The sequence below is a fragment of the Sminthopsis crassicaudata genome, chromosome 2 (assembly GCF_048593235.1).
Source record: "Sminthopsis crassicaudata isolate SCR6 chromosome 2, ASM4859323v1, whole genome shotgun sequence".
Lineage (NCBI taxonomy): Eukaryota > Metazoa > Chordata > Mammalia > Dasyuromorphia > Dasyuridae > Sminthopsis > Sminthopsis crassicaudata.
In genome coordinates, this window is record NC_133618.1 from 536,658,259 (window position 1) to 536,676,113 (window position 17,855).

Here is a 17,855-nt window from a genome sequence, read left to right on the forward strand (position 1 = left end):
ATAAGTAAGATGATATTATGTGCTCAGAAAATTCAATGATAAAACAGGTTTTAAAAAGTACATATAGAAGAGAGAAGAAAAGGGAAAACAAGTGAAGATGAATATAAAAGAACAATATAAGAACATTTTCTGTTAGAATAGTGATGAGGCACTAATAAGCTGAATCACATGAAGGATGTTTTTAAAAAACAAAACTAAAAGGTTTTTTTTTAAACCTATGCTGGGGGGATTAAAAAAAGACAGAAAGAGCTTCTGCTGAAGGTGGATGATATGATTATAATGAAGAGTGGAAAACAGACAGAATTATTCATCTTTTATTTTGCTTCTATTTTCTATGCCAGAGAGAATGAACTCTGATTTGCATAGACTAAGAATTTGTCCAGTTCTGAATTGAAACACAAGAGAAATACAGAGGCAAGATTGAATAATATTTTGTCACATGTTGGAGAACATCCTTGTTTTGGTATAGGCTAAAGTAGATGGCTTCAGAATTCTGTTCTAGCTCTGAGATTCTGTGATACTGTGATAGCTTTAGACCATATAGGGAGAGAACATTTAGCTGTCCTTGATAAGCCCAAGTCATTAGGCCGAGATGAACTATATCCCAAGTTATTAATCTGGGACATGTGATGGATAAGCAACTAGGAAGAAGGTCCAAAATACTGGAAATCAGCAAATGTATCAAATAAAGAACCAGAACAAAAACAAACAAAAAATGAAATGAAAGAGTAGAGCCTGAAATCTACAAAACAGTGAATCTATAATTAGAGTGCTGTGGTAAGATCCTAGAATATACCATTAAAGTGTAATAATGAAGTATTACATTGTCAAGGATAGGTTAGATCTGCAGAGCTCCTAGCATTTCCAAGGATTAAATAACCTTCACAGTCACAACAATCTTAATCTTATCTTGTTTTAGTCACTTCTCAGACTTGGAGAGAACTTGAAAGTTTAACTTCATAATAAATTCAGATTAGGTATTTCAAAGTTGCTAAATTATGAAACTTATTCCAATCATATTCCTAACATCATGCCATTTTACAAAAAGCAAAATAGTCTAACCCCTCCATTTTATACTTGAGAAAACTTCGGCCTGTATAAGTTAAGTGATTTACTCAAAAGTTTAATATGTAATAAATAGTGCAACTGAGAATCAAATTCAGGTCATTTCCCTCTGAATTTCTTTTTTCCATGGTACTCCACTGCCTCCCTTCCAGCATATAGGTATCCAAGTTAGCTATTGGATCATTTTGATTCATTACTATTTTTGTGTTTAGATTTTTTTTTTTGCCTTCCTTTGTGTCTTGCAAATCATTCATTCATTCTTGTTCTAAGCCTCTCAGGTGAGGGAAGAAAAGTCTTTTATCTAGTTCACAATTACTTATCCAGGGCCAACTGGCCTTGGTCTTGGTATAGAATTACTTTTTGAGATGATGTTAAAAGAATAATGATAATGGTTCACATTTATTTAGTGACTTAAGATTTATAAAGCACTTTCATCACAATCCATCTCCATTTTAAAAGATGAGGAAACTGAAGGGTGAGGAGATTTAGTCACTTGTTTTTCATCACACATCCTTCCTTCCTTCCTTCCTTCCTTCCTTCCTTCCTTCCTTCCTTCCTTCCTTCCTTCCTTCCTTCCTTCCTTCCTTCGAGTATACATCTCCCATTGGGGAAAGTCACTTTATCTTACTTCCTACTTACTGATGTGTCCTCTGAGCAGGATGCAATGATGTTGTCAATGAAGGGGTTCCATTTGATGTCAAGAACGTTGCCCTGGTGACCACAAACTTTGGGATAGTTGGGCTCAATTCGACCTGTCTGAAGGAAAGAATGGAAGAAGCAGCATTAGTTCTAAAGTCATCAGGGAATATATACCCTTAATGTTAGAACTCCACAAAACTGATTATCATTTTCTCCAACTAAACTGTTGGTTCTTTGAAGGACTATGTCTTATAACTTTTTTTGCATCCTTCTAAGTGCCTAGCATAGGACCACAAACCTATTACCATGTTATTATTTTAATAAAAATTATTAACAGCATATAATAATTATATGTAATGCTTGGCACTTAACAAATGCTTATTGACTATGGGGTACTTTATTGTTACATAGTAACTACTACTAACATCTCATTTGGACCATGTCTTACACTTTTTTGGTATTCTTCTAAATGCCTAGCATAGGGTCATACACTTAATAACAGACTATTAATAATAAATCATTAATCTTAGTAATAATTATAGTTTTAAATTAATAATGGCACATTATAATAGCTTAGCACAGTGCTTGGCACATAATAGGCATTTAAAGTGGCACTATTATCTCACTTTCAACAACCTGTGATATTGAGTATGTTCATATTACCTCCATTTTATGGATGAAAAACTGAGTCTCAGAAGTCTGAAGTAGCTTACCTAAAGTCATACCACTGAGTGACATGACTCAAGCCTTCTGAATCCAAGTCCAGTTTTTTTTCCACTATGCTATTTGCCTTTCTAGGTCAGTAGGCACTCAAATACTTTTCAATTTCCTATTTCAGTGTTTCTCAAATTGTGTTTCCCAGCAGCATGATGTCCCACATGATGTGAGTAAGGATTTCATGCGACAATTTTGATTATAGCAATGTTTCTCGACCCTTAAATATTAACATATATCATCTGTGTAAAGAGTATGACTATGGATCCATGTGGGCAGTGCATTCTATAGGCATAGATATCTAAGATGGTATCCAAACCCTATTTTTCTCTCTCTGAGTTCACATGCACCCTAATATGCCCTCACACTCCTGGGGGCTTTGCTTAGAGTTGGGATATGTGGGGCAAATCATGATCATCAAGCTAATTTTCTCTCAGGTTTCTAGGAGCAACCCTGGTATATGTAAAGATATATTCTCATAATACTTGCTACTTCCAGGCTCCTGAACTATCAAAAGCGTTTTTTCCGTTTACACAAAATCAGTCTCCATGACATCAATGACTCTTTAAACATGAAACATTTGCTTAATGATAAGACAAAACCAAGTTTTAATAGAAGACTAAAATGAAAATAATTACGACATCTGCTCAATAGGAAAAAAAAAAGGCAAAAGAAATCAAAACATATTTTATCACAAATCTGGGTCACATTCTCCTACCAGTGTATACAATGCCCATGGAAATATGTGGGCACGCATAGTAGTCTATAAGGAAGGAAAATAATCAGAGAAACCCATATGTATGGAAAAACTCACAACCCTCCCAGGTCTCTTTAGGGTACAGTTAACAATATATCACCAACAGGGCAAAACTACATTTCTGTTACCTGTTCCCCTTCTAGTTTTCATAGCTCTATTGCTAAACAAAGTTGTTTCTTTGATATTCATGGGACAATGAAACTCTTTTAGTATATAGCACTGTTTCCAGAGTGCTGAGAAAGTGTTACTCTTTTTCAATCACAAACAATTGTATGAAGTGAGAGAATTGCCAAACTCTGGTCTGGTCTATGAGAAGTTTCTCTTTCTCAAGCTGAAACAATTCTCTGTCCATTCGTTGGAACAATAGTCTATCTTTCCCCTATCTTTTTTTTCCCCTGAGGCAATTGGGGTTAAATGACTTGCCCAGGGTCACACAGCAAGGAAATGTTAAGTATCTGAGGTCAGATTTGAACTCAAGTCCTCCTGACTTCAGGGCTGGTACTCTACCCACTGTGCCCACTTATCTTTTTTTCTAAAGTTGATTATTTTCAATTTTCTTTATACCAATGCTCTTTTTCTGCCTCTTTCAGAAATCAAAATGTTCATATAAGAAAAGGGTAATATCCTGCATGTGCATTAAATGCAAATCCTTTGTAGCAGTTTTCCATAATTGTGAATGTGTGTGTGTACAGATGCATACATATCTTGATCTCTCCAAATATATACACATACACATACAAATATATACACATGGAGATAAACACACATACACATATACATACACATATACACACATATAGGGAAAGAGAGATTGACAGACAGAGAGAAAGACAGAGACAGAAGTGGGGAGCAGGCTTAATTTTTTTTAAATTTTGCTCTGAAATTTCCTCATGTTCATTCTTTATCCAGAGCTATTCCATATCAGGGTCATCTCTGACTAGCATCCCATCATAATATCCAAAAGTGTTCTGTGGCCCAAATAGTTTGAGAAATTCTTTTGTATCAAAACTGTGCCAGAATCCATCTTACTATCCCAAATACAATTTGAAGGACAGAGTGGAAGAGACTCTGGTTCTGATTGGCTGTCCCTCATGGACAATTCTTTGAAGCCTGTTACCATAGTTCACCTCAATCTATCTCTTCCCTGTGGCCTTCTTTAAGGCAAATTGAGAGGTATTTAATTATATGTTTCATTTTTTAAAAAGACTACTTTCATTAGAGAGATTATGCTTAGCTATCATCAGTCACATCTGAGGGGTATTGGTTCTATCAAGAAGGTGGTAAGAATTTAAATAAGAATCCATCAAATAAATTTAAAATAGGTACAGGTAGGGTAGGAAGGAGAGCAGTCTTCTTAAATTGAAGAAAAATTCTGAAACATAAAGCAAATGGGTGGGTCTCACTTTATGCAAAGGATCTTTCTGAAAATGTGTTTTAATTACATCTTGGTCAATTGAATCACATTTTAAATAATCTAGAAAATCAACTCACTTAAAGAACCAGAGACAAATCCTATGGTAAAGGACCTTTTTATAAAGTGAATGCTCCCTCTGCCCCTCTCCCCCTCAATTAAGTTTAGATTTTCAACACAAGATATGGGGGGAAAAAAAAACTACAAGGGTTTTTTTTTTCCTTTTAAAATAGTTAATACATACTGTTTTTTAAACTATTTTCATTTCCAAACATGTCCCTCCACTATCCCCTCTCCATTGAGCCATCTTATTATTCTTAGTCCTTTATTTTATAAAAGAAGAACCCAAGGTCCTTAGGTCATCTCAGAGAGGTTAAGTAACTCACTCAAAATCACACAGTAGTAAATGTCAAACCTGAGATATGAAGCACTGTTATAATGTTTACTCCTTAAGAGTACAGATTGTTTCATTATGACAAAGGAAGAGAAAAATATTAGGTTACCTAAAACTGAATAATACAGATACTGAGTTTGGCAGCATATACAATATTATACCTTCACAGTCCCCACCTCTGCAAAGAAGGAAGTTACGCGTTCTTCTACTCTAGGACCAAAGTTTCTTGCTCATTATAATCACGTAGTATACAGTTTTACAACTTTCTTTTTGTTCTTTTCATTTAAAAAAAATGATTGATTTTAACATATATATTAGAATCTGTTTTACTCAAGTGATTATTGCTCTTTGTAGTCACTTTAGGAAGCTATCCCATATGCTTAAACTAATAATGTCTATAGATAAAATAACAGCCACAACACAATAATAGTAATTTAGAACTCCTCCTTGGGAGTGGCCTATATTACTCAAGAATAATTCTTTTGAGTGGATCCTTTATGTGATGGATCTTTGCCTTTTAGTGGTGTTTATGACTTTTTAAAAAATCATCATTAGGAACCCAGTCTTGAATAATTCTGGCAATCATGTTAGGAAAAACAGTATCTGGTTCTTGATGGAAAGAATATTCTACTTGGATTCAAAAAGGCTTAGGCTTAAATTCTGACTCATCATTTATTACTTTGTGGTCTTGGGAAAGTGTCTTATCTAAGCCTTAGTTTCTTCATCTGTGAAATGAGAAGGGTTGGGCTCAGAAACTCTAAATCTATGATCTAAATCTTATTTACACTGGGCTAGCATTAAAGCTCAAGACAATAATAGTATTGCTGTAATATATATATGTGTGTGTATGTGTGTGTATGTATACATATATATTACATATAGAACAAATATGTGTGTGTGTATGTTCTATTTTGGGACAGGAGTATCATTTAATGCTTGTGGATGCTGGGGGCCCTGAAGATATAGCCCAGAGATAATCAAACATGAATGTATTCTGCAGTACTCCCAGAACCAGATAACATATAATTGAAAAATATTTTTGAAAAATAATAATATAATATAACCTAGAAAATGTTAATATGAGGTTTTCTAAGTCAATGTATGGCCCCAGGGATCCTTATCTATAGTTTAATAGCCTCTTTTCTATTTCAGCTTGACACCTCTGATCTAAAAAAATCCTCCCTGTACTATTTGAAGAAAAACACTCACTTATGTATTCAAGAACCAGTATTTTCACTAAACAGTTAATTGTATTCCCTTTTATTTATATACTAAGGGGAAGTCCCCATGGCATAAATGGTAGTGGTAGTGAAAGGAAGAAAATGATACTTTGGTGAAACACATCTAAAACTGGAAAGCCTTTGAACAAATGTGATTTGAATCCATCCTCAGCTCAAAGTATCAGAGAGTCACTGATCCAGAACTGGAAGGGATCTCAGAGGGCATTGATTCCAAATCCTAACCATTTTATAGATGGAGAAATTGAGTCCCAGAGTTATGTGACTTGCCTAAAATTAGATAGATAGTGACAGATCTAAGATTTGAAGCTCTTTGAAAGTAGGGATTATTTCATTCTTTGTACTTATATCCCCCTCCCAGTGCCTTCTTCTTAACAGTATTCTTTTCACTGTACCATGAGAGGAAGAATGCCTTCTGTGCCCAATGACCTAGAAAGGGAGGATTCTGGTTCACAGTAATGCTCTGCAGGATATGCAGTCAGCAAAAGAAGGTTTTTAGAGATTTTATAAAGGTCTTCATGGGGGCAGCTAGTGCAAAGAATCCTGGGCTTAGAGTCAAGAAGACTCATCTTCCTGAGTTCAAATCTGGCCTCAAACATTTACTAGCTGTATGACCTGGGCAAGCCACTTAACTCTGTTTGCCTCAGTTTCCTCACTTATAAAATAAGCTAGAGAAAGAAATGGCAAACCATTCCATTATCTTTGCCAAGAAGGCCTCAAAGGGGGTCACCAAGAGTCAGAAATGATCAAAACAACTCAACAATAACACAAAGGTTGATAGAAACAAGCAATAAAAAACCTTCTGGTAACTCAGCACATTCCCTTATACAGAATTCCTCTGTATCTGGTTACTGTGATTTCATAATAAACAATTTTCCCTAAGGAAAATACTCCTGCCTTCATAATATACAAGTCAGTAAAAGGCAGAGGAAAAGTCATGGCATTTTATGCTCTGAACTTTTATCATCAATTTAGTTATATCCCCAACATCTCCAGCAAAAATAATCTTTATAAGCAATTAGAAAATAAATTACAGTTATTCCTTTTGCATCATGACTTTGCCTATTGAGGTTTTGATATATTGTGGGTTGGTAAAAGAAATTAAATGGGAATTTAGGGGAGTTTTGTAAAAGCCACTGACAATAGACAAAGGCCAGCAGACAACATAAAATCAGAAATGTATAAAATATATGTAGAGTATTATATAACAGTAATATATTTTATCTTTTGAAACAATAATAATTCAACCTTCTTCTCTGACACAAAGGGAGAGACAAAAATTTTAAAGATTTTCCAGATTGCAGGAATGTCATGTCCCTAACCCCAAGATGAGGAAGGGATAACTGTATATCCCTTCACTAGGCCAATGGACATGCCATGACCCACTAGTGAGATAAATAAGTGGGAGAATTCAATGACATCATGGTGCAATAAACAGGGAAGTAGGACTGGAGTTAAGAAATATTGGGTTCAAATCTCTGATACGTATTAGCTATAGGTTCCTGGGCAAGTCATTTACCTTGTTAGAGCCTTAGTTTCCTCATCCGCAAAAAGACAGTTAGACTTGATGGTCTCTATCTAGTTCTAAATCTCTGATCATTAAGATCCTTGCTGTAATGACTCAAACAAGCCCCAGCTGCTTAGAGATTAAATCATCTCATTGCATAGATTGAGATGTATCAAAGTATTTCCTGGGTATAATAAGGGGAGGAAGGGGAAATAACTAACTTGAAAATTTATTAGGGTTTGAAGATCCTAAAGCGAAGCATTACTTCCTCCTCTCTATTTTCAGCCTTCTTTCTTAGATACTCTGCTTTTCTATTTTCTATCCAGTAGCATAAACTATCACACTCCTGTTCCTCTATAACTGCTACCTCAGGCCCTCATGCCTAATGGCTCTAGCATACTGGGCAAAGATTTTTAGTGGGGTATCTGATTGCCAGGTAGGCTTGTTCTGAGAAAGTAAGAGGAAGGAAAGTGGAAACCTTTGTAGTAGATGGTCTTCTCAAAGAGGTTAGCCACGAAAGTCAACAGAGCTATAGAGTAAGAGTGGGGATAGAATGATTGAGGATTTTTTAGGATGGGGGAGGCATGGCTATATTTATAGGAAAGAGAGAAGAAATTAACAGACAGAGAAAGATTGAAAATAAGTTAAAGAGTAGGGATGATGGAGGAGGTAATCTTTTGGAGGATATAGGATGGAAGGGTATTGCTTGTGCAAATAGAGGGGGTTTACCTTGGTAAGGAGTAGGGCCATCTCTTCATGTAAGACAGGAGTAAAGGAGGAGATAGTGGCAGAAGGCAACTTTGTGGTATAAAGTGAGGAAGAGAGAAGAGGGAGTTCATAGTGGATGACCTTGGTGTGGACACCAAGGTCATGAACCTGGGTGACTATAAGAACAGTGATCTCTTTGACAAGGAAATTTGTAAGAGGGATGGGTTTAGGAAGAAAGATGAATATGTGTAAAATTTGAGATGTCCTAGGATAGCAGTTTTGAAATGTCTAATAATTAGTAGGTGGTGTGATATTGAGACTGGAGCTCAGGAGAGAAACTAGGACTGAATATATGATCTGGAAGGTTTCCATATAGAGGTTATATTTGAACCCATGGGAGCTAAAGAGATCACCTGATGTATGTAGAAAAGAGAAGAGAGTCCAGGAGATAATCAAGTTATACATTAGTTTTAATTTACAAAATTCAGCTCTTTTTGTGAACATATCAATGAATTCCTTATTCATACATAACCTTAAACTTCTCTTCTTCAGTTATTTTCACCAAGTCTCTTATCTTAGTTTTTCCTCAGTTAGATTTTGCTTATTTTTTTTCAATTAGAATCCCAGATTCAGGGGAATAGTAATAAGTTTTGTGAATTTTGGGAAAGTGGTGTGAGTGGTAAAGGAAAATGTATTTCTTTCTCCTCCCCCACCTCAACCATCATCTATTTCTCAGTTCTTCTTAGAAGAGATGAAATATATTCCAAGACTATGAAGGGAGGGAGCAAAATGGGTCAGAGAGGTATTATCAGTATTTCATAGTGGATTCCAGTACTGTCTTTTCCCAGCACTGAGTTCAGCCTGTCCATGTGGTAGTGACTCAGAATGTAGTAACATTGAGGGACGGGGAGGAACACTTTGGTGCAGCTTCAAGCCCTGGTACAGAAATCTCTCCAAGAGACCTTTGAGAAGAGAACTTTTCACAGACATGGCTGCATTCTTGTTGCCTTTCAATTAAGTGTGGTGTTGAGGGGGAGAGGAAGAAGTCTAATAAATAAGGGGGAGGAAAAGGGGTTGCCTCCTCAATTTCTGGATAAGATTTTGAGAGCAGCTTCAGGAAACACATTGCTGTAAGAAATACCAGAGGAAGGTGGGATTTCCTTCCCAGACCTTTTTCTCTTAGGGGAGGAGATAAGCTAAACATGTTCATCAACCTGCCCTGTACCCATGGGTTTGGGGTGTTAGGGAAATCTCCTAAGTACTGTATTTTTTTAAGGTGGGGAAGTATGTCATTTCTGTACCAGAATGGTCCACAAATGGGAAGTGACAAGTCATCACCCCTACTGTAATTATTCTGCCATATTCATAAGCCAGATGGATGAAGACTGACTCTGATGAGGTGTGAGAGGTGGCTAGGGTAGAAACCACTCAGAAAAATATTTGACCAGAATGAAGGGCCTAGAGATGATGCCACAGGAGGGCCATTTTGAAGGAAATAAAGAAGACTTAGGGGCTTTTTGAAGAAAAAGGTGAAAAGAAGATTTAAGGAGAACCTGATTCATAAGAATTTTGAGAAAGAAGGATTAGACTCGGTCTGCTTGGTCAAAACTACTAGAAGAAATGGGTGAAAGAAGGCCAGATTTAGGCTTGCTCTAAGGAAAAACTTCTGAAAATTAGAACTGTTCAAAATTGGATGTGCTTGCCTCAGGAAGTAATGATACCCTGCTCCCCCACCCACTACATGCTTTTAAACAAAGGTTAGCCAACCACTTTGGAATGTTGTCAAAGGATTCCTTTATAGTGATTGGCTGAGCTCCATGGGTGATGAAGTTTTCCTAACTCTGAGATTCTGTGATGGTCAGAGGAGCCTTAGGGTCTTAGCTTGAACCAGCTGGCCAACTGTTTAATAAGGACACTTACACGTTGGAAATCCTCAGCCTCGCCAAATCAGAACTTGATTAGTTTTGTTGATTTTCTAGATTTCAGGAAGTGATGAAAAAAATCTTAATAATGAAGATTAAATTTAAAAGTTTATTATGGGTACATATTTTTTTTTCAGGGAGCTGGTTTTTAAACATTTACAAGTATACCACTAATCTCAGGTCAGATTGGCTATTGTGTATCTACCTTTGACTTTCAGATTATTTGACCAAGAATTATCATATGATCTGAGGTTCTGAGATTCTCTTTGCAACATGTTCTTTGGGCTGTGAATTTTTAACTTAAAAAAAATTGCAACTGCTATTAGCAGCTTTCGTTTATATCATGCATTTTCATATCTCAATAGATTCTCACAATAATCCTGTGAATTAGATAATCCAAATTTACCTGTTGTTATTCAGTTGTTTCAGTCATGCCCTTCTTTTTGTGACCCCATTTGGGGTTTTCTTGGCAAAGATACTAAAGTGGTTGTTATTTCCCTGTCCAGCTCATTTTTATAGATGAGGAAACTTTGATGAACAGGGTTGTGTCTGAGGTCAGATTTGAACTTGAGAAGATGAGTCTTCCTGACTCCAGGCCAGGTCCCTAGCTGCCATATTCAAGACTACTATTCACCAGACACTACCTATGAGAGCAAGCTTTCTCCTAATAACCAAGTTTTGGACCCATCCTCTATGGTTGGGAGATTGGCCTTTAATCTCCAGTTGCTTTACTACTTCTGAGACCTTAAAAACTAATCATGATTACTGATAGAATGTAAACTCCTTGAGTGTAGAGATGCTTTCATTTTAGTCTTTGTATCTCCAGAATCTAGCCCAAGGCCTAGTATGTAGAAAGTGCTTAATTAACATTTGTGGATTAGTTTGATCAAAGCAGAACAAAGCTTCTTAACCTGGGATGTGGTGGATTCCTTTGTCATTCTCTGGTAAAATCTAAGGATCCTTCTCAGAATAATGTTTTTCAATGCAAAATAAATTACACAAGATAAGGAAGTCAAATATTTTGAATTATAGTTATTATTAAAATATATTTTTTAAAATTCCAGATTCACAGATCTCACATTAAAAACCCTTATATAAGTTTTTCAAGAGTTATATAAGTTTTATAAGGGTTATATAACCCTTATATACATTCCTCATTTTTTTCCCCTTTCAATTCCCTGTGCTTGGTGCTGGGCTCATTAATGATTGAATTGAAAGAAAGAGTAGAACCCTTCACAACAATGATGTCTGGGAATTGCCCTCATCCTGGACCCAGTCTCCCCTCATTTCACACCTCATCCCCCTCCCAAATGTGGCTTTATCTTTGTCCTGGCCCCATTTTTATCTTGAAGATGGACAATGAGGCTTTTCCTGGGTATCTTTCATAACTCTTGGTCAGAGGCCATATGAAGCAAGGTGAGAGGCAATAGCTAACGAAGTCCATCATTCACTCCACAAGCATTTATGTAGTAACTACTTTGTGCTAGAAAACCCAGGGAGGAGCTGGGGATTCGAAGCCTTGAGGGAGGAAAGTCTAAATTGCCTGTCTTTGAAGATTCTCCATAATCTGGCTCCAATCTACTGACTCACTTCTATTAACAGACTGGTTTCACTGCCTTCTGAACAAGAATGTTGTGTTCACATTGCTCCCCTACTCCACTGGGTCTTCTTCAATTCCCTCCATCCTTACTTCTTTCTCTCCACCCAAGTAAATCTCACTCAATCCAATGTTTAAGGTTTAGATTCGGTTCCACATCTTCTACAGAGAGCTTAAGCCCACACTGATCTTCCTCCTCTCACCCCTTGGCACATGGCCATATGCTGCTCATATAGCGATTTAGCTTTTCCTATGTGTTTACCCATCTTTCTGATTAGATTGCACTGACCCTAAATGTTCAATCTGTTGTCATATCTTTATCACATCTCTTGTTTTCATCTCCTTCCCTACAGCTTCATTCACAGAGCTCCCACTCCAATTTAGGCGCTCATCCCTTCTCTCCTGAAATATTACAATACACATATAATTGGTCTTCTTGCCTCAAGTCTTTCCCATTCCAACCAGTCACTTGCCAAAGTGATTCTCCCAAAACACAGGTGTGCCCAGATAAACTTTCTACTCAACAAATTCGAATTATTCCCTATTCCACTCAGGAGTAACTATAAAATACTGTTTCTCCACTGTAAGCTCCAAAGAACCTGGGAATCATCCTCTCTTTAGAGTACATATCCTATGGTCCAACTCTAAGGGCCTCTTGCTGTTTTTTTCACACTCAACAATCTAACTCCTGTTTTTGTGCTTTTCACTGGCCAGTACCTCTAACTGGAATGTTCTCCTTCCTTATCTTGACCTCCTACCTTCCCTGACAACTTTCAAAACTCTATTCAAATTTCACCTTCTGCAGGAGGTCTAGCCCAGACCTCTCTCCAACCCTCCAGATCTACACCCACTCCACATATGCAAAAGCCTTTCTTCTGGGCTTAGTATTTATTTGCACCATATACATATCTTTTAGATACATAATTATTTACTTGTCTCCTCCATTAGAATATTCCATTGTCTCCTTGAAAGCAACAATTGTGTTTTTGCTTTTCTTTGTATCCTCAGAATTTAGCACAGTGCCTAGAACATAGTAAATGCTTCATAATTGTTTTCAAATGACTGATTAGTAAGGAAAGGAATGATTTTTTTTAAAGTACCCACTATTGAATTTTACTGGATGTGGTGGATCTTCAGTAAGAGTCTGTTCAATGAATAACTGTTGGCTATATCCCCCTGGCTAAATAGAAAGTAGGACAGAAGGATTTAACAGTCACAAAGCTGGGGCATTAGGATGCAGAGGATCAATTTAATTCCCCGGATGGGGGAAGCATTCAGAGCTCCGGATTTTCTGGAGTACTCTAACTTACTTAATGAAATGAATGATTATAGTGACACTAGCCAAACCCTCCACTCCCCACCCTGCCAGGACAGAAGCCTCAAATCTCTCTTTTTCTCTGTGTGACTAAATTAAGGATAGATGGGGGATGGTTGGGTAATGCAGTGAGGGAGGGTAGATTTTCAATGTAAGTCATATTCACAACCAGTTCTCAATCCAATAGTGTGCTCTCTCCATCCCCAGTCTGACTCTCTCCCTCCTTCCCATGCCTGCCCTTTAGCTCTCCCTCCCAAAGAGGCCTTCCTCTTTGAGGCCCTGAGAGTGACCAGATTATTCCGAATACAGCATCCCTGTGCAGGGAGCCTCACGCTCGGCTGAGTTTTGACTTTACAGAGACTCATGTTAATTAGGGCACGATACTAGAATCCCCTAACCATATGGCATGAGCATCACTTTCCCTCTGCTGACTGAGAATAGCCAATGGGATTCTCCCTTAAAGATTAACTGACCTTGGAAGTGTGTGTGTGTGTGTGTATGTGTGTGTGTGTGTGTGTGTGTGTGTGTGTGTGTGTGTGTGTGTGTGTGTAGGAGTAGAGAGGGAACAGATTTAGGGTTTGGGTTAGAGGAAGAAAAATGATGGATAAATGGAACTCAATTGAGGTCAGAGACCTAGTTCATAAGCCAATCCATTCCTGACAGAGGGTCCTCAGTCTCTGAATTAAAATCCTCAGTGGCTTTCTAAGGTAATGCTCCCTTCTGAAGGGCCTCTCCCTTCTCATTCCCAAGCCACGGTTGTGTCAGTTCCTGCTGCCTGCCATCTGGCCCTATGGGAGCCACTCTGCCTGAATCCTCTTCTGCCAGCATCCTGTCTGCTCATCTGCCTTCCTTTTCTGAGAATGCTTCAGTCAGAGTTTGTTCCATTAATGGAGCCATCACAATGGAGGAGTGACAAGAGGGCCCTAATGGAGAGAGTGATTTGTTAATGGTTATGCCTTTCCCCAGAAGCTCCACCTATCCTCATCTATCAAGGAAAGAAGTCTGGCACAGATGTCAGAGGATCAGAGGTCAAATCCTGCTTCTGATACTACCTATGTGATATTGGTCAAATCACTTAGCATCCCTAAGTCCTGGGGATGGGATAGGGGAGATGGAGACTAGATGGTCTCTGAGGTCTTTTTTAGCCTTAGTTACACTCTTATAAGTACAGATAAAGCAAATTTTTAAGATCCAGAGCCATGAAGACCACATTTTTCTCTCTCATCCCTACAAGTTGTCCATAGAGTATTCCTGTCAGTGATCTTATATAGTTCCGTTCAGTTTTCTCCATTCCTATGTTCCCCATTTTAGTAAAGACCTTCATGACCTCATATCTCCAATATGTAGTAGAAAGAGCCCAACTGAGAATCACTTAGCAGCTGCACAACTATGAGCAAATCACTTCACTTTCCTCATCTGCAGAAAGAAGATGGTGATATCAATAGTACCTAATTCACAAGCTAATTTTGAAGATCAAATGAAATATATTTATATAAGATACTTTGAAAACTTTAAAGCACTTAATAAATGCCAGTTATTATTCTTTGTAACTTTTGTCTATTACTGCTGCCTCCACCCTTTCCTGATCCATCTTTCACAATGTTGCCAGAATAATTTTCCATAGATAACATCTCACTACAATACTCCCTTGCTTATGAACTCTCCTTAGCTCCCCATTTTCTACTGTATCAAATTAAAATTTGTTTGTTTAGCCTTCAAGGTCCTTTACAACCTTAGTTTTGCCACTGATTACACATGTAACTTCAGACAAGTCATTTCTTTTTCTTAGTTTCTTTCTCTTTCTTTCTTTCTTTCTTTCTTTCTTTCTTTCTTTCTTTCTTTCTTTCTTTCTTTCTTTCTTTCTTTCTTTCTTTTTTCTTTCTTTCTTTCTTTCTTCCTTTGTTTCTTTCTCTTTGTTTCTTTCTTTCTTTCTTTTCCTTTCTTTCTTCCTTTGTTTCTTTCTCTTTCTTTCTTTCTTTCTTTCTTTCTTTCTTTCTTTCTTTCTTTCTTTCTTTCTTTCTTTCTTTCTTTCTTTTCTTTTTTTGCTGAAACAATTGGGGTTAAGTGATTTTCCTAGTATCGCACAGCTAGAAAGTATTAAGTGTCTGAGGTCAGATTTGAATTCAGGTCCTTCTGACTTTAGGGCTGTACTCTCTAACCACTGCACCATTTAACTACCCTCAAGTAATTTCTTATAATAAACCTTAAACATGAGGGGGTTAGGAAGTTATGAAAGATGGTGGCATATTTGGGTATAAGAGTCCTGATCCCCCACAAACAAATATAAAACCCTAAAAATGTGACAGAAGGGAGAAAGCTGAAGAAAATCAGCTATAAACTTTTCCATATACTCTACACTCTCACAAAGACTTCAAGAGTCCTGTGGAGAATAAGTAGAAGGAAAACTGGATAAGGAGTATGGATCTAGAGCAAGAGACAAGTTCAGAACACTCAGACCATAAAACAGAGCTAGACTAGCACCCTAAATATCTTTAAGCAGCATGACTTAGAGCAAGAGAACGTTTCAGAGAAGTACTCAGGTCTAGGGAGCAGTTCAGCTAGGTTCTTCTGCAGTACTAGACTAAAACCTGGGAACTTCAAATTCCAGATTCAGGCAGTGCACCACTCAAGCAGCCCACTTCCAGAACTCTGCAAAATCACAGCAGGAGGAAGAGTCGGGAAACACCCAAGAAACAAAGTGCTGGAGACCTTGCAGGAAGTCTACCGGCAATTCAATCAACAATATATAGATAGGATCTGAAAAGGAAGGTGCAGCTCTGCATTTGGAATGGTACAAGTAGGAGAAGCAAGAAGCTAGATCAGGTACAGCTAAACCACCTTCATTTAATTTTTTTTTCATTGCTTCCCTTGAAATTCTCGACCTTTTGTTGTTCCATATGAATTCTGTTGTTATTTTTTCTAGGTCATTAAAATAGTTTCTTGGGAGTCTGAAAGCCAAGTCTAAGTCAAGTCACCAGGAAATCAGAGCCAAAATCCAAGAATTCCTGTAAAAGGTGAGATCTAATTCAAGATCATGTAAGTCTTAACCATTACCATCTAATCTAAGTACAGAAGAGAGCCGAATAGAACACAAACATAGAGCTTCAATCTAGAACCTAAAGCTGAAAATATGAAAAAACAGAAGAAAGCAACTAAATAATGAGGAAGAGAAGTCCAACAGATAACCTCAAAAGAAATTAGCAATTCCAAAAACTTAAGTAGAATCTTTAACCAAACAATGCCAGAGATAGCAAAAAGAATGTTCTGGACATAAGGCATACAAGGGTATCTCTGAGAAATGGAAAAAGAGATTAAAAACATAATGTTAAAGGATATGATAACTGAGGAGAAAATGACAAGAAGAATTAATAGCTTAAAATAGAGAATAATAATCTTTTACCTAAGAACTGAACTCTCAGAAAATTAGACTGGCCTAAACAGTAAGCAATAATTCTATGATAAAGGAAAGAGGAGAGAGGTAGAGACAGGGGAAGAGAGAGGGAAAGGGAGAGGGAGAGGGGGAGAGAGAGAGAGAGAGAAAGAAAGGGGGGAAGAAGAAGAAAAAGTCCATTGATTCCTATACTCTCTAGTGTTTTTAATAGGAATGGGTGTTGGATTTTATCAAATGCTTTTTCTGCATTTACTGAGATAATCCTATGATTTTTGTTAGTTTTTTTTTATTGATATAGTCAATTATGCTAATAGTTTTCCTAATACTGAACCAGTCCTGCATTCCTGGTATAAATCCTACTTGGTCATAGTGTATTATGATGGGGATGACTTTCTGTAATCTCTTTGCTAATATTTTATTTAAGATTTTTGCATCAATATTCATTAGGGAAATTGATCTATAATTTTCTTTCTCTGGTTTTCACCCTACCTGGTTTAGCTATCAGAACCATATAATGTGTCATAAAAGGAATTTGATAGGAGTCCTTCTTTTCCTATTTTTTCAAATAGTTTATATAGTATTGGAATTAAGTGTTCTTTAAATGTTTGGAAGAATTCACATGTAAATCCATCTGGCACTGGAGATTTTTTCTTAGGGAGTTGATTAATAATTTGCTCTATTTATTTTTTCTAAAATGGGACTGTTTAAAAACTCTTGTTTCCTCTTCTGTTTATTTCCTCTTCTGTTAACCTCGGCAATCTATATTTTTATAGATATTCTGCTATTTCATTTAGATTATCAAATTCATTGACATATAATTGGGAAAAATAACTCCTAATTATTGCTCTAATTTCCTCTTCATTGGTGGAAAGTTCTCCCTTTTCATTTTTGAGTCTAACAATTTGATTTTCTTCTTTCATAAATGAAAATTAGGCTGGTTATTCCTTCCTCAAGCAATCTAATTTTTCTGGCCCACCCACTCCACCTCTACTTTTAGAGGCTTACCATACTTATGTCAAATTTAGTGTAGACAATAAGTAAAATTAGTCGACTATAGCTTGGAATTCCATCTTAAAAGATAATCCAGACTCCGACTTTCTGGGAGCAGGGATCATTGGCATGTACCATCATGCCTAGCCTACTTTTTTCCTTATAAAAGTAGGAAAAGGTATACAAAGAAATGAAAAAAAATAAAGG

At 37.0% G+C, this 17,855-nt stretch overlaps 1 protein-coding gene across 2 annotated transcripts in view; it reads right to left on the bottom strand.

Annotated features, from left to right (window-relative positions):
• CORO2B (coronin 2B) overlaps window positions 1-17,855 on the bottom strand; it is a 232,616-nt gene that overhangs the window by 45,197 nt on the left and 169,564 nt on the right. For both annotated transcript variants that reach the window (XM_074294705.1, XM_074294706.1), the window contains exon 3: window positions 1,705-1,821. In XM_074294705.1, the coding sequence (XP_074150806.1) occupies window positions 1,705-1,821 (117 nt within the window). The remainder of the gene's footprint in view (window positions 1-1,704; window positions 1,822-17,855) is intronic.